Source organism: Sus scrofa, chromosome 1 (genome assembly GCF_000003025.6).
Source record: "Sus scrofa isolate TJ Tabasco breed Duroc chromosome 1, Sscrofa11.1, whole genome shotgun sequence".
Classification (NCBI taxonomy): domain Eukaryota; kingdom Metazoa; phylum Chordata; class Mammalia; order Artiodactyla; family Suidae; genus Sus; species Sus scrofa.
This window is the reverse complement of record NC_010443.5, coordinates 251,516,487-251,535,555: the sequence shown is the minus strand read 5'-3', so window position 1 is coordinate 251,535,555 and position 19,069 is coordinate 251,516,487. Positions and strand designations below refer to the sequence as shown.

The following is a 19,069-nucleotide window of genomic DNA, read 5'->3' as shown; positions in this document are numbered from 1 at the left end:
TATTTATTGAACAATATTGGTTAAATGTATACTACTTGCCAAGCAACTGTCCTAGACTTGGAGAATTAAAGAATTGAAAAAGTAGACCAAAGAAAAAATATCTGCCTTCATGGAAATTATATTTGGAGAGAAGACTAGTCTTCTGTTTGAAGCTCTCCTTGCCTTTGTCACCTGGAAATATCTTCAAGCCGTGTTACAAAGGGATTAAATAAAATAACCTCTCCACCCTGCCCTTCACCTCTAGCCTTTGCCTTTCCCTCTAAATAAGGTGGGGATGGCAAGATTCCAAAAGATGTGTTTCTACCTACTTTCCAAGGTATCACAAAGTTCTATCAGGAAGAGAAAATGTGTTTGTAAAAAAGAAAATATTCCACTATCTGCCCATTAAATTTTTTTCAAAATTCTTTATTTTTCTAATACTGTCATTTCTACTTTGAGGCTCCAATCCCCCTAATGACAGAAAACTCCATCTGGGTACTTCCACGCAAACCCAACCTCTGAAATGTCTCAAGCACTGCTTCACTCTTGAAAACTGAGCCAGTTCAGGAGTTTTTCCCTCTTGCCTTTCTCCTTCCAGCTGAGTCTTAACTTTGGGGCTTCTGCAAAACTGCAGCAAGGGAGGGGATGTCCTCTGCTCCCTCTGACATAGCCTGCGTGTTCCTTCTCTGGAATCGTTTGAGTTCTCTCGGTTGTCATGGCTCATCGGCAAGTAGGTTGGTCAGCTTTGTCACTCTTGGTGCAGCGATCTCCTGGGGTCCCAGGATTTCTTCATACTGATATCACCTGAGAGAGACATGGCTCTCATGGTCCACACTGTTCTCTACTGCCACATCTTTAATATCGCAAAACTCCTTTGGGAGTTTCCACTTTGTTCTCTCTCTCTCTTTTTCTCTCTCTCCTGAGCCTCCCCAGGCATACAGAAATCTCATCATGTCCTTTCCTCTTTAACAGCCCATATAGCTATATTCCATTGCCCCATGTCACTGTGCCCAGAGGCACTTCTATGGGACTGTCCGCTATCCCAAATATCCACATGGAAAGAGGACCCTATACCCATCCCTATAAAGGGATGTCAGTCAATCTTATGTGCCTGAGTTGGGGGTGTCGGGAGCTTGGTGTAGGGCAGAGTCTCACAGTAACACCTGAAGTCTCTCATTCTCCTTTAACCTGAACTCTTCCTCTTCCTCTCCTCAGAGGTTCTTTTTTAAAGCCTTAAAAATTTCATACACATTTTAAAGGTCACACACCATTCACATTTATTACACAATATTGACTGTATTCACTATGTTGGACATCCTTGAGCCTATCTTAGACCCAATAGTTTGTACCTCCCTCTCCCCCACTCCTGTATCACCCCCTCTTTCCTCTCCGCAATGGTAGCCTCTGCAAGTTTGTTCTGTGAGTCTGCCTTTTTCTTTTTTAGTATATTCACTAGTTCGTTGTACTTTTTATATTCCACATATAAGTGAATCATATGGTATTTGTGTTTCTCTAACTTATTGCACTTCGTGTAATACCTTCCAAGTTCATAAATACTGCAGCAAATGGCACACTTTTGTCCCTTTTTTAATAGCTGAGTAGTATTTCACTACATATATGTATCACATCTTTATTCAGTCCTCTGTTGATGGACATTTAGGTTGTTTCCATATCTTGGCTATTGTAAATAGTGCTGCTGTCAACAATTGGGTGCATGAAGCTTTTCAAATTAGTACTTTTTTTTGGTGGGGGGGGTTGTTTTGTTTTTTGGGTTTTTTTTGGCTATATACCCAGGAGTGGGACTGCTGGATCATGTGGCAGTTCTATTTTTAGTTTTTTTGAGTAACTTCCATACTGTTCCCCATAGTGGCTGCACCAACTCACATTCCCACCAACAGAATGTGAGGGTTGCCTTTTCTCCACATCCTTGCCAGCATTTGTTATTTGGGTACTTTCTGAGGGATAGTCATTCAGACATCCTCTCTGGAGTGAGGAAATATCTCACATTTCCAAGTGTTCATCCCAAATCTTCATGTTATTCATCAAGGGTGCAGCTTTTTAAGCTTTAAGAGCCAAGAATTTTGATGCAGACAGTAAACAGATAGATCTTATTGTGATTAATTTATGCCAATAAATTTGAAGCTAAAGGGGGAAAAAAGCACCAGGAATTTTGAGACTCTTGGTGTATTTGGAAAATGTCTCTGTTAGTACCTTACGTGTTTTTCAACCACACGTGCCTCCCCCATGCTTGTCTTCAGTGTGATCCCACCTACTCTATTTATTTTCCTTTATTTCACTTGGCTTCTGAGTACTAGAGTGAAGCATTTAAATACCTCTTCTCAAATTGGTGGCTTTCCAGATATTTTCCAGAGTAACTTTTAGTTTAATTGTCATTACATTCAGGTTTAACAGCTTTACCTTTAGCTCACAAACACTAAAAAATATTGGCAGAAATTATTGAATTAGAATAAATACCTATTGATTACATACTAATAAAATATACTTTCTGCAGACCTTGATCATATACTCTGAGAGAATGCGGATTTTATACCCGAGTTACATCCCCTTTAAGAGAATTTTTTTGGGGGGCCGCACCCACCACGCTTGGCATATGGAGGTTCCCAGGTTAGGGGTCAAATCCAAGCTACAGCTGCTGGCCTATACCACAGCCACAGCAAAGCCAGACCCGAGCTGCGTCTGTGACCTACACAGCTCATGGCAATGCCAGATCCTTAACTCGCTGAGTAAGACCAGGGATGGAACCCGCTAGTCTGGTTTGTTACCTCTGAGCCACAGCGGGAACTCCAAGAACATTTTAATATGAACATATTAAATCATAATATCTCCTTTTAACTTTAACAGAACATAGGTTATAATAGTTGCTCTTCCTATCTTCTAAACGTAGTGTTTATTATGTCACTGCCTAAGAAACATTGAATTCCTTCTAAGAACTTGCCAGAAATATACTCTGGTACTTTTTTAGCTGCCCTACCCACTTCTAATGAAAAGCAGGAATGGCAAATTAGATTACAAGCCAAACTCACCATTGGGTCTCTTGTGCCTTTACAGTTTGATGCTGAAAAAGTATCAATGGCAATAAACAGATTTGATTTTTAAAAAGGCTTGATTTTTTTTCCTTTCATCGATAGAGAGGGAATAGCATATAGCTTTATAAAGCATAATTCACTTGTCCTAAAGTAATAAAACCCACTATCAAACTGAGTGAATCAATATTTTCTCATGAAGATAGGACACCACCAAAACTGGCTGACTTTTTGCTAACACTGGGTGGTCCAAAAAAGAAGAAGTATTGAATCCATTCTACAACTTTGGAGAAGCAGTGGAAAAACAAATATAGGAAGCAAGTAAGCCATTATTATCTCTGGAAAAGACATATTCTGTTAAGTGTCCTAGTTCAGCTTTTAGTGTATGATTGTGAAATAGTTCAGCTAGGTAGGTAAGTGGGTGGATAGATGCTAGGAAGTAGATATTTTGGCCCATATTTCGAGCCTAAAAAATAAGAATAGTTTAACAATAGTTGATAGTATTAATACAAATTCATTCCATAAACATTTGTTGCTCTTTGTTAGCAAGCTCTATGGCAATGATGATCATGATGATGATGGTAATAATGATGCCTTTGAAATGCTTTTGAGGTTTGTTGTGGCTCCGCGAGAAGACCATTGGAGGCTCTAATCTGTGCCTATTTTTGTTTTACCCTCCCTGATCTGCATTCCATTCCTCACTCTCATGAAATGCTGCCTGACCTAATAAGGGAGGCAGGTGACAGCACAGTACAAACTCATACTCACCCTGCCTATTTCATTACAGCAAATTCTTCGTCATTCTAGAGAAAACTCAACAAAAGTTATATTCCTCATCACTGATGGATATTCCAATGGGGGAGATCCTAGACCCATTGCAGCATCGCTGCGAGATTTTGGAGTGGAAATCTTCACTTTTGGCATATGGCAAGGAAACATCCGAGAACTGAATGACATGGCTTCCACCCCAAAGGAGGAGCACTGTTACCTGCTCCACAGTTTTGAAGAATTTGAGGCTTTAGCTCGCCGGGCGTTGCATGAAGGTAAGGGAAACCTAATAGCATAACACGGTGCCTTTAAGTGGGGTTTCCTCCCTGCTTGACACTCGCCAGGGTGGGTGGGGGTGGGTGGTCGATAATACCAAACCCTATGAGGTCTTCTTCATTGAATGTGGTGCCCACGTGTCCTTTGTGTATCATGAGATGAGTTGAACTTCATAAGTGAAGATGACAATCTGACCTTGCAACAGGAGTATTTGTTTTGTTTTGTTTTTGAACAGCTGTGCTATATTTTCACTGCAATATCCATATGCTCCCACCTGGAACAGTTAGAATCAGGAATGAATAGAGGTGTGTTTTGAGACCACACACAGAGTGGGAAGCCTTGACTGAGATCTCATTCACACTTATCTGGAAAGATGAAGTAAACATTCAGTGACATGCATAGTGAATCTCAGCAGAATGTTTCCAGAAATATACAAGAAGATGATAGGGACAATCAATACTCAACACACACTTTTTGACCTGACAGTTTGAAGATACATATGCTTATGTATATACTGAAGAGCAGTGACAGCGACAAGGAATAGCATCAGTAAATCCAATTATCAGAGTTCTTTGTATATCACTTATAAGGATGTTTCGTTGTATGGCTTAATTCAGATGAACTTCCGGGCATAGTATGGGCGTGTGTCTTGGTGATCCAGGAGAGAAAGTACAGATTTAGAGGAGGAGTGGGCAGGAGATCTAGCCATAAACCAAAGCCATGGAGCAAATTAACCTTCATTTTTGCAGGTATCCATGTGAAAGATTCAGTGTGATGAGCAAATCATGGCCATACAAGGTTTCCTAGCAATTAGTGATGTTCAAAATAAGTAAATCAGCCCTACTCTCACAAGAGAAGAGTTTAGAGCAGCATCTCAGGCTGCATATGGATGGAACAACAACAAAAAAAATCCCACTTAGTCACCTGCCAACTGAGAGCTTTTGGTCAATCATTTAACTTTTGCACGCCCTAGATTTCTTATTCATAGAATAGGGTACGAGAATAGTACCTACTTCATAGGATTGTTTGATTAGAAAAGTTACCGAGGGCTTGTTATACTAACCCCGTAATAACTGTCCATTATTGTTATTATCTTGGGTGATTTTCTAAGATCTATGAGCTTCAGTTTCCTCCACTTTTTAAATGGAGATATTATGATACATAACCTATAGTTTTGTCAAGAGAATTAAATGAAATATTTAAATTTCATCCTGTGTTTGGCATGTGGAAGAAGTTCAGTAACTGGGGCTTCCTTTGTTTCCCCTTTTCTCCAGGAAAAGGGATGTGTTGAATGGGAAGGGTGGCTGTTTCTTTAGGTGGGATTAGGAAATTATGGGTGGTGTTAGCTGTGTTGTAGAGAACTCATTTCCAGTCCTGCCAACCTTGTGTCTTGTAGGATTGGGCTCTTCCACCCTAATTCCACCCTAATTTGAGCTGAGTCAGAAACTGGGTGGGACAGAATCTTCTAGGAAAGGCCTTTGGTTACCATGGCATAACAGGGTTTTTGAAGACATCCCTTTTATTACAAGAAACTAATATCGAATATGTAATGCTCTGATTGAGTTTCTGGGTTCTGTAAGAAAAGTTCCTGTCTTTACTGGAAAGACACAGTCGGGGCAAAGAAAGTGAACCTCACTTCCTCTGAAGCTACTTTTTTAATATAGGTTTTTTTTTTATACAGTTTTTAAAGAGTACTTTCCATGTAAAGATATTATAAAATATTGGCTCTATTCCACATGTTGTAAACTACATCCTTGAACCCATCTGATACCCAGTTGTTTGTACCTCCCGCTCCACGACCCCGCTAGTGCCCCCTCCCCGTACTGGTAACCACTAGTTTGTTTTCTCTACCTGAGTCTGCTGAAGCTACTTTTCATTTGGATGGATCCACCTTTGGTCTCAAGACCATGTTTGTGGCTGTTCTCAAGAGACATAAGTAACAGAATAATAGCTTTCTCCATTATGCATCTTGTTCACTTCTCTCTCTCCCAGAACTAAATGCCAGTGCATCAGTCTTGATAGCTGTATTTCTGTCACTCCCTAAGTTAGTCTACCGCCAAATAAACCCTGGTCTTGGAGCTAAGTCCTAAATGCTCATGTTGTACCCACCTTCTTGTACCCACACCGCAGTCTACTGGATGGAGCATTAATAGGGTACCTGGTGGTCCTAGTCTCTTTCCCTTAGAGATGGGATCTTCCCTTGACTTTGTCCTTATCTTTCATTCAGTCTTAATGCAGAAACAGATGTTCCATAACTAAGGCCATCACCAATCCTCTTTCCAAATATTCAGTGGTAATTCATGTGTCTTGCTGAAACATATCCGTTTGGGTCCCTAGTATGGGCACATCCTGATATCTGAGTATAGCATCATGGATCTAGCACTGGAATTTAGGCTAGATCTTGCATTTCTTCAACAGGTTAAATGAATCTTATTTGTTTGCCTGGTTCTTAGCCATCCATTCTTGATACCTCATATTCAGCCTTACCCTGCCCTGTTCAGAACAGAACAACGCTGCCTTGCGTGGAATCCCCAGTATGGCTCATTTCAGAGCAGGGCTCAGATAATCAGTATAGTCTCCTTTTACACAACATGTGAAAATTCATTAAGAATAGATCCCAATTCTATTATGCCACTTGTGTGGTGTCTTTGTTTCAGCCTTTAATCAAATAATTATGGAAGGAATGGTATTAATTCTGAAGTCAGTAGCTCACAATCAGCCCCCTTATGCAGCAGTCAGGATTGCAGTTTTATTTATTTATTGGAACAAGGATTCTGGAAATCTGGTTACTGCTGCCTAACTGCGAGCTGGTGTGGAAGCCCAGGGGACTGACCTGGAGAACTGACTGCACAACTTCCTGCTGCATCTGGAGATGCCTCGCTGGAAGTACTTTAAATTTCTGCCTGACCCTGGCTGGCCTCAAGAACTTAGGATGAGGTCCCAGACTGAAATTATCTGCTGAAATCAATTCCTAGTCTGTAATAGCACCAATCACACACGTTCATCTTTGGGTGGGGGTGGGGAGCGGTTGGGAAAGAGACTGGTAGGAAAAGATATTTTCTCTGCTTGTGCTTCAGTTGGGTAACAAGAGTATGTGACATGCAACTGCTCCTGCATTTTTTGATGACCTTTCCCCCTGTCGCATGTGCTTGGTAGATCTGCCTTCTGGGAGTTTTATTCAAGAGGATATGTCCCATTGCTCATATCTGTGTGAAGCCGGCCAAGACTGCTGTGACCAGATGGCAAGCTGTAAATGTGGGACGCACACGGGTCAGTTTGAATGCATCTGCGAGAAGGGGTATTATGGGAAAGGTCTGCAGTACGAATGCACAGGTGAGTGCCCGCTCTCTGCATAACTGCCTCGGTTATCCGTTTCCCCATAGAAAAACCATTTCCAAACCCAGTGGCTTAAAACATGAAGTGGCTGTTATTGCCTGTGAGTCTCTGGGTCAGTTGGATGGTACTTTCGGTCTCAGCTATAGTGACTCATGCTTTTGTCCTTGGCAGTGAGTGGGGTTGGCTGCCCTGCTGGTCTTACCTGGGATCTCCTACCTGTTTGGGCATCAGCTCACTGGGGTCTGATCTAAAATGGCTGGTCTGGAACCACAGGGATGTCCTTTAGGTGGCCTCTCAGACTCCATCAAGCTAGCTCAGGCCTGGTCACATGGTGGGGGCAGGATGCTGAGAGGAAGAATGGTCCCTTGAAGTCCAGGTTCAGATTTGGGAAGGAAGAAGATCTGGCGCCTTTTATTTGTAATCAGTCAGAAGCCACATCACCAAAATATGCCTGCCCAGGATGGAAGCCTCTGGTCCTCAGGTCACATGTAACTTGTAACTGTCACCAAAAAATGTGACATTCACTCTATAATCTTTTAGCTCTTCCTGAGTCTCCATGAAGGGACATCAAAAAGCTCTAAAAATGACCTCACTTCAGAATGGAACTCACTTCCTCGACATTTGCAATTTACCTCCTCTAGGTTTCCTTCCAGGGGGATCATCATATTTTTAAAAGTTTACTAGAAAAGCAAGAAGAGCAACTTAGGATTCTTGTGTTCTAAATTATATTTTAGGAAATATCAAATATTTAAATGTACCATGGGGTTTTTCAGTGAGAGCATTTTGTTTGTCTGCTCTGTTTTGCTTAAAAGGCAACATGTGTCTTAGAACTTACAGGCTCTTCCATGGTTTGCTGTTTGGGGAAAATATATTCCCATGGAAATTAACACCCACCAGGAGAATTTAGGGGCACTGGGTTTACTTTATACTGTCCTGTGTGGTCTCTCACTGCTTGTTTCCTGGAGACATTATTTCATTCTGACGTTTGGAAGGTAGGTAGGTCTGCTCTGTAACACAGAAATGTGGTTCTCTCCCAGGAGAACCTCCCAGGTCATGGCCTGAGCTGCTTTCTCTCTTTTCTTCTCCTTCTGGGGTATTTCCTCTTGTGTTCTTCTTTTACTTGCTTTTCTTCCTTTTTTTAAAAAAAATTAAAGTGTAGTTGATTTACAGTATTGTGCTAGTTTCTGCAGTACCGCAAAGTGATTCAATTATATATTCTTTTTTATAGTCTTTTTTATTATGGTTTATTACAGGATGTCAAATATAGTCCCCCGAGCTATACAGTAGGACCTCATTGTTCATCCATTCTATACATAGTAGTTTGCAACTGCTCACCCCAAACTCCCATTCTCAATTTTATTCTTGTTAACCTTCATCTCCGTTCTCTTAATTTCTCCTATCCCCCTACCCCTGATCCCAGCTGCCAGACAGCCTTCCTGGGTCCGACCATCCATGCTCTCCCAGCAGAATCACTCCTTTCTTGGCCCTGCTCCCACTCCACCCAGCAGGATTTCTCATTTAAGCAGAAAAAAAGAGGGGGAAGGATCAGCCCAACTGCCTCTGAGTTGGCAAAATGCCTCCCCTTGAATCTTCCCACACTTTCATGAACAGCCCAGCTTGGCACGCTCCCCAACACCCCCTCCTTCCGTCCTCCTGTCCAAGCCCACCAAACACAGGCAGCAGCTCTCGGTTTCTTTGCTGCATGCTGTAGTCAGCATGTCTGCTTTCCGTGTGGTCCTAGACTGAACTGCTCCCTGCCAATGAGCCACTTCCCTGTGGCTGCCTGGCAGCCTCAGCCATGCTGCACCCAGCCCCCACTGCTCCTGGGCACTATAATCTTGCATCCCAGGGGATAAGCTGCAGAAAGAGAGGGGGCCAGCTCACAAACCCACTGCCTCCCAGTTACTCAAGTTGTGGTGGCTGCTACCCATTGTGCATTCCAAGCCGAAAGGCACAGGAATCCTTAAAATGTATGAGGTTGGGTGGCCCTGTCAGTGGAGCCTCAGTAGAGGGGACAGAAGAACTCTGGCTGCTGGGTCCAGTCAAGAACACCAAGCACAAAAGGATTCATTTATCTATCCCTTCTCTTAAGTCAGTAAGTCTTCCTTACATGCAAGATTTCAATTAGATACAGTTCATTGATACAAATATTGATATTGTCATCTTCAAAATTTTTTCCTTAGAAATTAGAGAACATGGTTATTAGACCTCTGAGCTGAACTTTGTATGTTTGCAGGAGGCAGTGTTCATCACTGGCTTCTCCTGAATGCCAATGAGCTAAGAGAAAATAAAGTATAACCTTCCTATGTCACAGAAGACTCATTGCTAGATTCTTATCATTGGGAACAGAAGAAAAAAATATTAGCTCTCAATTATCCAGTACTGAAGACCCAGAGGTTCTGAGCCCCTTTTAAAATTGATCTGGGAGTTCCCATTGTGGCTCATTGAGTTAAGAACCTGACATAGTGTCCGTGAGAAAGCAGTTCAATCTGTGGCCTCTCTCACTGGGTTAAGGATCTGGCATTGCCACAAGTTGTGGTGTAGGTCACGGATGTGGCTCAGATCTGGAGTTGCTGTGGCTGTGGCATACACCGGCCACTGCAACTCTGATTTGATGCCTAGCCTGGGAACTTTCATATGCTGCAGGTGCAGCCATAAAAATAAATGAATGAAAAGAAAGGAAAAGAAAAAAATCCATTTGGTTGACAAAGGTTTCTGAGCATTTTCTCTGTGCCAGCTAGGCAGAGTGAACAGACGGACATGGTGCCAGTCTTCTTGGAACTTCCAGTCTAACTATACAAAACAATTTGTAATCACAAAGTGGGGTGTATGGTATGAAGAAAGGTCTCTAGGAAGGGTTAACCTAAGATTGTGCTCTGTACGATCTAAAGGATGACTAGATGATAGTTATTTTATTGCTTCAGAAGAAGGGTTACCTTTCATTTGGAATAGTTGAAATTCTGAGTACTTATCGTCATTGTAGCAACCATGCCTTTCTGAAGCAAACTGTTTCTCTTTAGAGCCAGAAGGAACCTTAGAGATTATCTTCTCTAAACTCTTCATTCTGCAAAAGGAAATTGAGGTGTCAAGAAAGAGGACCAGTTTGCCCAAGATGGCATTTCCCACTGTCCATCAGCAGGACCCGGGATATTTTTTTCTAAGTCCTGTTTCCAAGATATCAAACTGTTTAATTTGCATTTTTGAAAATATCTTCTTGTATACATTGCTTTTCAGAGCCCATAAACACTGAACTGTGCTCAAAGTATTTAAAAGCACAGAAAGATCTGGCTCAAATTCAACCTCTGACATTTACAAACTGTGTGGCTTTGGATGATTAATTCCTTCTGATTCTCAATTTCTTCTATAAAATGGCCTTAATAATGGCGTAGTTTAATGTATATATACTTTTTTGTATAGTTTTACATATGTATACATGTACATATATGTATATATGTACACACTTATGTATTTAGAAGTATACCTATACATATGCATATATATATACACACAAACACATGTATATAGGTGTAGACAGATAATTGAGAGAATATACTTAGAATGCTTAGGACAGTATCCGACACATCAGTTCTCAATCAGTGGTAGCTTTTATTTTTAATCATTATTGTGAGATAATATAATTATTAAGAGAAAGCTAATGAATGGACATTAGAATAAGTATCCCAAGAATGAAGATAAGGGATACCATCTATTTTGTAAAGTCCACTCTTCTGGGATAGACCAGTGGTCCTCACCTGAGGAATTGTGCGGTGGGGAAGATCAGGCACCTCTGTGTGGGTGAATACCATCAAGAAGCCTTGCCACTCCTGGAGGTGAATTCCATATTGACCTGATGAGTCTCCAGTGAAAATCAAGAATCTTGGGTGAGAAAAGGCAGTGGGATAATATGCCATTGGATGTTGAAGTAGAGGTGGTTCACTTGATTAAGCAAAAGCTATATGCTGAGGCATTGTATTTGATAATTAATTTCATAGACAAGCAGAACACCAGAGTTCTCTGTAAGGCTTCTCCTTACCATTCACTTGGGAGGTGAGGAAATTCCATTCTGATCTATGGGAAGTTTGTGGCAAAGGTAGGCTTAAGGTCTTCCAGTTCCCAGTCTGTAGTCCTTCCCTTATGCTGGCATGTCTCCAGTGGTCCCTGGGAGACTTTAAAGAAAGCTGATCACTACAATGTTACTGCAACCTCCTTCTCTTTGTCCCTCATTGCTCTGGGTGATTGGCGATCTGGGTTGCATGGGTCCTCAAACAATGGCCACTCAGCACCCTGGCCAGGGCAGTGGCTTTGATCAAAATGGCTTGAGCACCACTGTCACAGGAACATCCATGGACAAGACCCTGATGCATAGAAAGATTTTATTCATTGTGAGTCTTTTTCATATAACATTTTAACTTCAATGCAAGCCTGAAGATATTCTTTAGAAATTACTAACAAGTAATACTTTATCAAAGACTTCAATATTTTTGTTGTTTTTTGGTTGCACTCATGGCATATGGAAGTTCCCAGGCCGCGGATGGAACCTGTGCCACAGCAGCACCCCAAGCCACTGCAGTAACAAGGCCAAATCCTCAACCCGCTGATCCACAAGGGAAATCCCAAAGATTTTAATTTCATAAGACATTATCTACTATATTTGAACTGGTATTTAATTTCCCTTGGCTTAAAACTTCTTCGATTTGGTTTCACAATAATCGTGTGCTCTCAGCTGGTTGTCTTGAAGGGTGTGTGCTAATAGGCTTTATGGAAGAGAGAACCATATAACAAATAGATCATTGGAAATAGAATAATGCTTTGTTCATGTGTGTTTCATTGTATAAAGACGCTGAACACAAAAGCCATATTTGACAAAAGCTAAATTAACATTTAAAAAAATCTTCTAGGAAAGGAGAATTTCAAACACAACTGTACTGAAATACTTATTTATTTATTTATTGTTGTCTTTTTGCCCTTTTAGGGTCGCACCTGCGGCATATGGAGATTCCTAGGCTAGGGGTCCAATCAGAGCTGTAGCTGCAGGCCTACGCCACAGCCACAGCAACGCAGGATCCGAGCCGAGTCTGCCACCTACACCACAGCTCACAGCAACGCTGGATTCTTAACCCACTGAGCGAGGCCAGGGATCGAACCCACAACCTCATGGTTCCTAGTTGGATTCATTAACCACTGAGCCACGATGGGACCTACACAACTGTAATACTGAAAATGCTATTCTCCAAGTAGTCCAGTGTAAGGGGGCATTGCAATGAAAGAAATCAGGTTCAGCCACCAAAATAAATTTCAAAATAATACCAATCCTTTGCTTCATTTTCTCAACTCTAAAATGGGGAAATAGAGACCACAGCAATTCTTTAAAATCTCCCTTTGCTCATGCATTCCTTCCCTTAGAAACCATACTCTTCTGTACTTACCTCTTCAACTCTCCCCTCAGCCCCAGCCCCTGCCATACGCACGTCCTTGCTCATGCCTCCCAAGGCCTCGCTCAAACCTCTTGTCCTTTTTGCTCTTTCCTCTTGATTCTACATTATTTTTGGGGAAAATGTGGAAAGGCCAGGAACACTCACCTATCATTTTTTTTTTTTTTTGAGGGAGAGGTGTTATAAAATCAGTGCTTTACAAAAGGCTGATGATATTTCATTTAAAAAAACCCTATATCACTCAGTTTCATTTACTGCAGCTACTTTGTATAATTCAGAAATTCAGGTATGGGACTTTAATGCGTCATGAGCTGGGTGAGAAAACACCCTTCTAGGATTACTTATTGAACTCAGCTAAGGAAAGAGGACTGAAAAACTGGGGAATCTAGTGAAAAGAAGGAGCTTCCAATTTCTAGGATTATTATCCTCCTTCCCCACATTTAATACAGGCCTTTGGAGGTGGTGGTGGTGATGACCTTGACGATGACAGTAGCAATAATTGCTGCTGATAATAATAATAGCTACTATTGAAATAGCACTTACTATATTCCAGACAGCACTTAAAGCTTTGATATATATTAACTCATATAAAGGTCACAGTAACTCTCTGGAGGATGGTTCCACCTTAGGGACAAGAAAACTAAAATCTGAGTGGTTAAGCAACTAGACTAATAGACCTGCTCTATTAACCCAAGTTATCTGCCTCCAGAGCCTATAGTCTAGCTATAGAGAGAGACATTCAACAAATAAATCCAATTGAAAACATAGTTTCAAATTTCTATGAAGTATTAGTTTGATTCTCATGAGGTCATCAATATTTTATTATTTTCAACCCACAAGATAGCAGCTTCATGCAGTTCAACCTAACACGAGGCAGGAAGAGAAGAGAATGAATTATATAAAAGACAAATCTGATCATGCTTACCATTTTTGTTTTTGTGTTTTTGCTTTTTTTTAAGGCCACACCTGTGGCATAGGAAAGTTCCTGGGTTGAATCAGAGCTGCAGCTGCAGGCCTATGCCTCAGCCATGGCAACACTGGATGCTTAACCCACTGAGTGAGGCCAGAGATCAAACCCACATCCTGTCTGGTTCTTAACTCACTGAGACACAGTGAGGAACTCCTACTGTTATTTGTCCTTTTTTTTTTTTTAAGTGCCACACCCACGGCATATGGAAGTTCCCAGGCTAAGGGTTGAATTGGAGCTGCAGCTTCTGACCTACACCACAGCTATAGCAATGAAGAATCTGAGCCACGTCTGCAACCTGAACCACAACTCACTGCAATGCTAGATCCTTAACCCACTGAGCAAGGCCAGAGATTGAACCTGTGTCCTCTTGGATATTAGTTGGGTTCATTACCACTGAGCCATGACAAGGACTCTCTTCTGTTTTTTAATGGTGACTCATGGAATAAACTTCAAGCTCCTTACCATAGAGTAAAGGTGGTATGATCTGACCTCTCTTTATCCACTGAGCTAAAATCTGGAGCTAGTTATAATTTCCCCCAAATACCACACGATTTCATTCCCCAGACCTTTTCTTCGTGCTTCTTCTGAGACTCTTTCCCACCACACCCAACTATTTTCTTTGTTCTTACTTCATCAGACTAGTGATTTAATGGGCTGTGATTTTCTAGTTCACTCTGTATTTCCATTGCCTGCCTTCAGAGCCCATCAAGAAAAGCAAGTAGTGAAGAGGCCAAATTGAATACCAGAATCTTAAACGGACAAGAACTCATTATTGAAATCTTAGGCAATTGTGTGGTTTCCACGTCTGCCTTGGACACCTCTTGGAGCCTTAGTCAAAGGCACATGGTCAGGAATTTTTAAGAACGTATTTAATTTATTTGAATGCAAAATATTTACGTTTGCTTAAATTTTGTCCACAGTAAATCAAATATAGTGCATGGTTAATTTACTAGATGAGTCATTTTACATGGCTAGATCATCATAATCAGCTGTGAATAGCCAGTGAACTCTTGTTGTAAATCCAAGCGGTTGCAGCTGTTGTGTGTTTTCCCTGAAGGGATTTGAGAAACACAGAGGACGGAGACAATAGTTGTCTTGAGGCCACTGCTTTGCAGGCGTAGACTCCATTTCAGTGAGTTTGTGATGATTAGAAGATTGAAAATTATAGCTGGAGGGGGACCAAGGCTGAGGACCAGGTAATGAGCCAAAGCCCCTGTTATGTTATTTTTCCTAAAAGGAGAATACACTGTAGAAGCGGAAACAGTGGAATATTTATGTAGGAATCTCTTATTACCCATGTAAATATATGCACACAAATCCCCACCTCCACTCTGCACACACACACATTTTCCTGTCTAAATAGTATGTCGTTTCTTTGGAGAGAGAAAGGACAGAGAGCTCTAGAAATTCTTGAATAGAAACCAGAACATTTGGAAATCTTGTTCTCTGAGCAGAGCGTAGCTGATTTTTTTCCCCCAAAACATCCCCAGCGGTGCCTAATAATGGATTTGTAAGGTGTAAGGAATTTGTACAGTGTATTACTGTTTGCTTTTTATGAGGGAATGTTGCTAGCATGTTGACACTGGTTCCCATCCACTTGAGGCAGAAGGGTCACTGCTGCCAGGACTAGCCTAGTGTATATTCAGTCCAGAAAATTCCATGTATTTTCCAGTCTATCATAGTTTTATAACAGGAAATCACATATAATGCCACTCTAGGTGTGAAACATAATCAAACTCCAAAGTCAGTATCTTGTGTTTAAGTTCAGTTATTGTATTCTTCAGCTCTCTAACTTCTGTTTCGTACTTGATGAGATTCTCAGTGTGTTCATTCAGTCTTCTCTCTTCTCCCAAGTGGCCTGAGCATCTTTAGGATTCTTACCGCGAACTCTGTATCTGGTGAATGACTTCTCTGTATTTAACTAAGTTTTTTTTTTTCCTGAGGCTTTGTCTTTTTTTTAATTAAAGTATAGTTGATTTACAGTGTTGTGCCAATCTCTGCTGTACAGCAAAATGATTCAGTCATGCAATATATATACATATATGTATATTCTTTTTCTCATATTATCTTCCATCATGTCTTGTTTTTTGCTGTTGTTGTTGGGAATGTATTCCTCTGTTTCTTCATTTTACTCGACTCTCTGTGGTGCTTTCTGTGCCTGAGACAAAACACCCACCTCTCCCAGACTGGAAAGAGTGGCCCCATTAGGAGAGGACCCTTATGGTTCAACCCTTCCCAGTTCTTGATTGTCTCTTGGACCGTTTTGATTGTCCAAGTGGCCTATTTTATTTTTGTCTTTTTAGGGCTGCACCCACAGCATATGGAGGTTCCCAGGCTAGGGATCTAATTGGAGCTACAGCCTCCAAGCCTACACCACAGCCACAGCAACTCAGGATCCGAGCTGTGTCTGTGACCTACACCACAGCTCACAGCAATGCCGGATCCATAACCCACTGAGTGAGGCCAGGGATCGAACCTGCATCTTCATGGATACTAGTGGGGTTGGTTAACCACTGAGCCATGACAGAAACTCCCATGTCCAAGCGGCCTATTTTTAATGGCTCCCGTCAGTTGAGGTTGTTCCAAGACCTGTCAGTGTCCCAAAGGGGAGGATTGCAGTCAGCACCTAGATTTAGCTGTTTGGAAGTCAGACCCTCCAGGCAGCAGCTTTTAATGTATGCAAATATATAACATCCTCTGGGTCCTCCCATGTAAGACCTGCTGGCCACCAGATGCAGGTGATCTGGAGGTGTCCCCGGGTGGCAGTCAGAAAAATTGGGGCTCCAGATGCATGTACAAACTCCTTTCCAGGAGATATTGGTAAGGTGTGGCGAGGCGGAGACCTCAGGCAAACATGGCCACCAGCTGCCTGGGTACCCTGCCAGCACCTCTCTCGGCCTCTATTTGCTTGTCAAAGCCGAACCTGCCCTTCAGATTCCTGGAAAAGCAAATAGGCCTGTTCCTCAGAAAGATGAGGGCTGTGTTTCAGTCTGCTGTCTGTGCAGTGCCCTGGGGGTGGCAGCCAGCCACAATCTGTCTCTCCAGTTGTTGCAATCCTAGGGGAACCAAGAACACCAGCCGCCCGCCCACCGGCATCCAGAGCCAGGCATTGAAGTGGCATCTCCTGGGTGGCAGCTGCAAAAACGAGGGTACCAGACATGTGAAAGCTGCTCTCTATGAGATACGGGCATTTTGGAGCGTGACTAGGGAGAGCATGAAGACAGCACCTCCCCTTGGAAAGCCCTGGAAAGGATTAGCTTTAGCACTTACACTTGTGCTTAATTGGAAACCTACCCCTCAGGCTGCCACTCTGATGATCAACCAATAGGCTGCCTTCATAGAAAGTCTGAACTCCTGGGTCGCTCGCCTCTTCCGGTCTCTTAGGGGTGGAGACTATTTAAGAATGCTTTCTCCATTGGTTACAGCCCTTTGAGACCCACTAAGCCCAAGCCCCACTGGCCTCCAGATCCAAGCAATCAAGGGACATCCCTTACGCAGCAACCGCAAAATCCAGGATACACGACATGTGTGAAAGCTCCCCTTTGGGAGATGCTATGGCACTAGGGTACAGCAGAGGGGGAATGTGCAAGTGACATCTAATGGGGGAAAGAAGGAAAGAAAAAAAGATGATACCCAGTGTTTAGAGTAAGGAAGAAGGGAAGACGATGCCCTGCAGCCAGCGGGCTGTAGTGTGTGCTAAATTCAGAGCCTTAAAGTTTAGCAGGTGAGCCTCAAACATTGGCTGGATGCCTCTGGAAAGGCTGGCCCTGGGCTGAGTCCTGGGACCGGTGAGTCACACAGGAACCCATTAAGAGGCGTTTCTGAGTTCCTTATAGGCTGGGGGTCTTGAGTCCCACTGGTCTCAGATGCAGGTCTTCGAAGTTGGATTCAAACTCTTCTTTCCCCAGAAAGAAGGGTTTTGAGTTCTCTCTTGATTGTGACCGGGATGGGGTTTTGGGGAGACTGTGTCCCAGCCCCTCCTGCCTGCCGTGATGAGGGGCTTCTCCCTCGTTTGCCTGCTGTGTGGGGTTGCTCAGACTGTTCTTAGGTTTCTTCGGAGGGAGTTGCCCCAGTGTAGCTGCAGATTTGGTATGTCTGTGGGAGGAGGTGAGCCCAGGATCCTCCTACATCACGGTCTTGAACAGGAACCTCCTGAAGTCAGTATGTTGTTTTCTTTAGAAATACTCGTAAAAATATACCCCAGATTCTAAAATGGTCAAAAGAAGGATCGTGACCAATTCCTGCTTATCACTGTAAAAGCTTCCTTTTTCCCTTCTCCTTTTCCCCAGCCCATATTGTAACTCTTTCCAGCAACAATGAAAAGGAGACAAAGGGAGAACATTGAACATCTGTGAAATCCGTGGTCTTCAAATGGCTTTGCTCATGTAATCCTTTAAGAAAAATTGAAAATCTGTGTGCCCCTCATTAATTTTTAAGGGGCTATATAAACTTTTTAGCAGAATTTTATTTTTTAATTCTTAAAATCCTTTTTCCATTTTTGTTGACGTATAGTTGATTTACAATGTTGTGTTAATTGCTGCACAGCACGTTGATTCAGATATGCATATATATGTATTTACACACTTTTTTAGTATTTTTTCCATTATGGTTTATCATAGGACGTTGAATATAGTTCTCTGTGCTATACAGTAGGCCTCCTTTATCCCCTCCCTGTATAATGGTTTATATCTTCTAATCCCAACCTCCTCCCCTTTTGGGAACCACAAGTCTGTTTTCCTTGTTTGTGAGACTTTTATTTTTTAAATTTAATTTTGTTGGAGTACAGTTGACTTACAATATTGTATTCGTTCCAGGTGTACAGCAAAGTGAATCAGTCATATATAAAAATATATATCCCTTTTTTCCCATAAAGTAGATTTTCTTGTGCTATACAGTAGGTTCTCGTTAATCCATCTCTTTTATATAGTCATGTGTATATGTTATTCCCACCCCGCCCAATTCTTGCCTTCCCCTAATGGTTTCACCTTTGGTAACCATAGTATTGGTTTTGAATTCCGAGTTTGCCTCAGTTTTGTTTTTAATTCCTTTGTATCATTTTTATTAGATTCCACCTGTAAATCGTATCATGTGATATTTGTCTTTTTCTTCTTCCACCTTGTAAAAGGTAGCATTTCCATAGTATTATACTGATGTTTTAAAATAAAACTATTTTCACTGTTAAGTATATCCACTGAAATCTAAATACTGCAGCATATCTGATTCCTTTGAATAATAATCATTTATGAACAAATAAACTTTTTTTT

At 41.9% G+C, this 19,069-nt stretch overlaps 1 protein-coding gene across 1 annotated transcript in view; it reads left to right on the top strand.

The window, feature by feature from the left end:
• Positions 1–19,069, top strand: part of SVEP1 (sushi, von Willebrand factor type A, EGF and pentraxin domain containing 1) — a 204,399-nt gene that overhangs the window by 36,244 nt on the left and 149,086 nt on the right. Inside the window, exons 2-3 of the mRNA XM_003122075.5 lie at positions 3,811–4,066; positions 7,224–7,400. Of these exons, the coding sequence (XP_003122123.2) occupies positions 3,811–4,066; positions 7,224–7,400 (433 nt within the window). The remainder of the gene's footprint in view (positions 1–3,810; positions 4,067–7,223; positions 7,401–19,069) is intronic.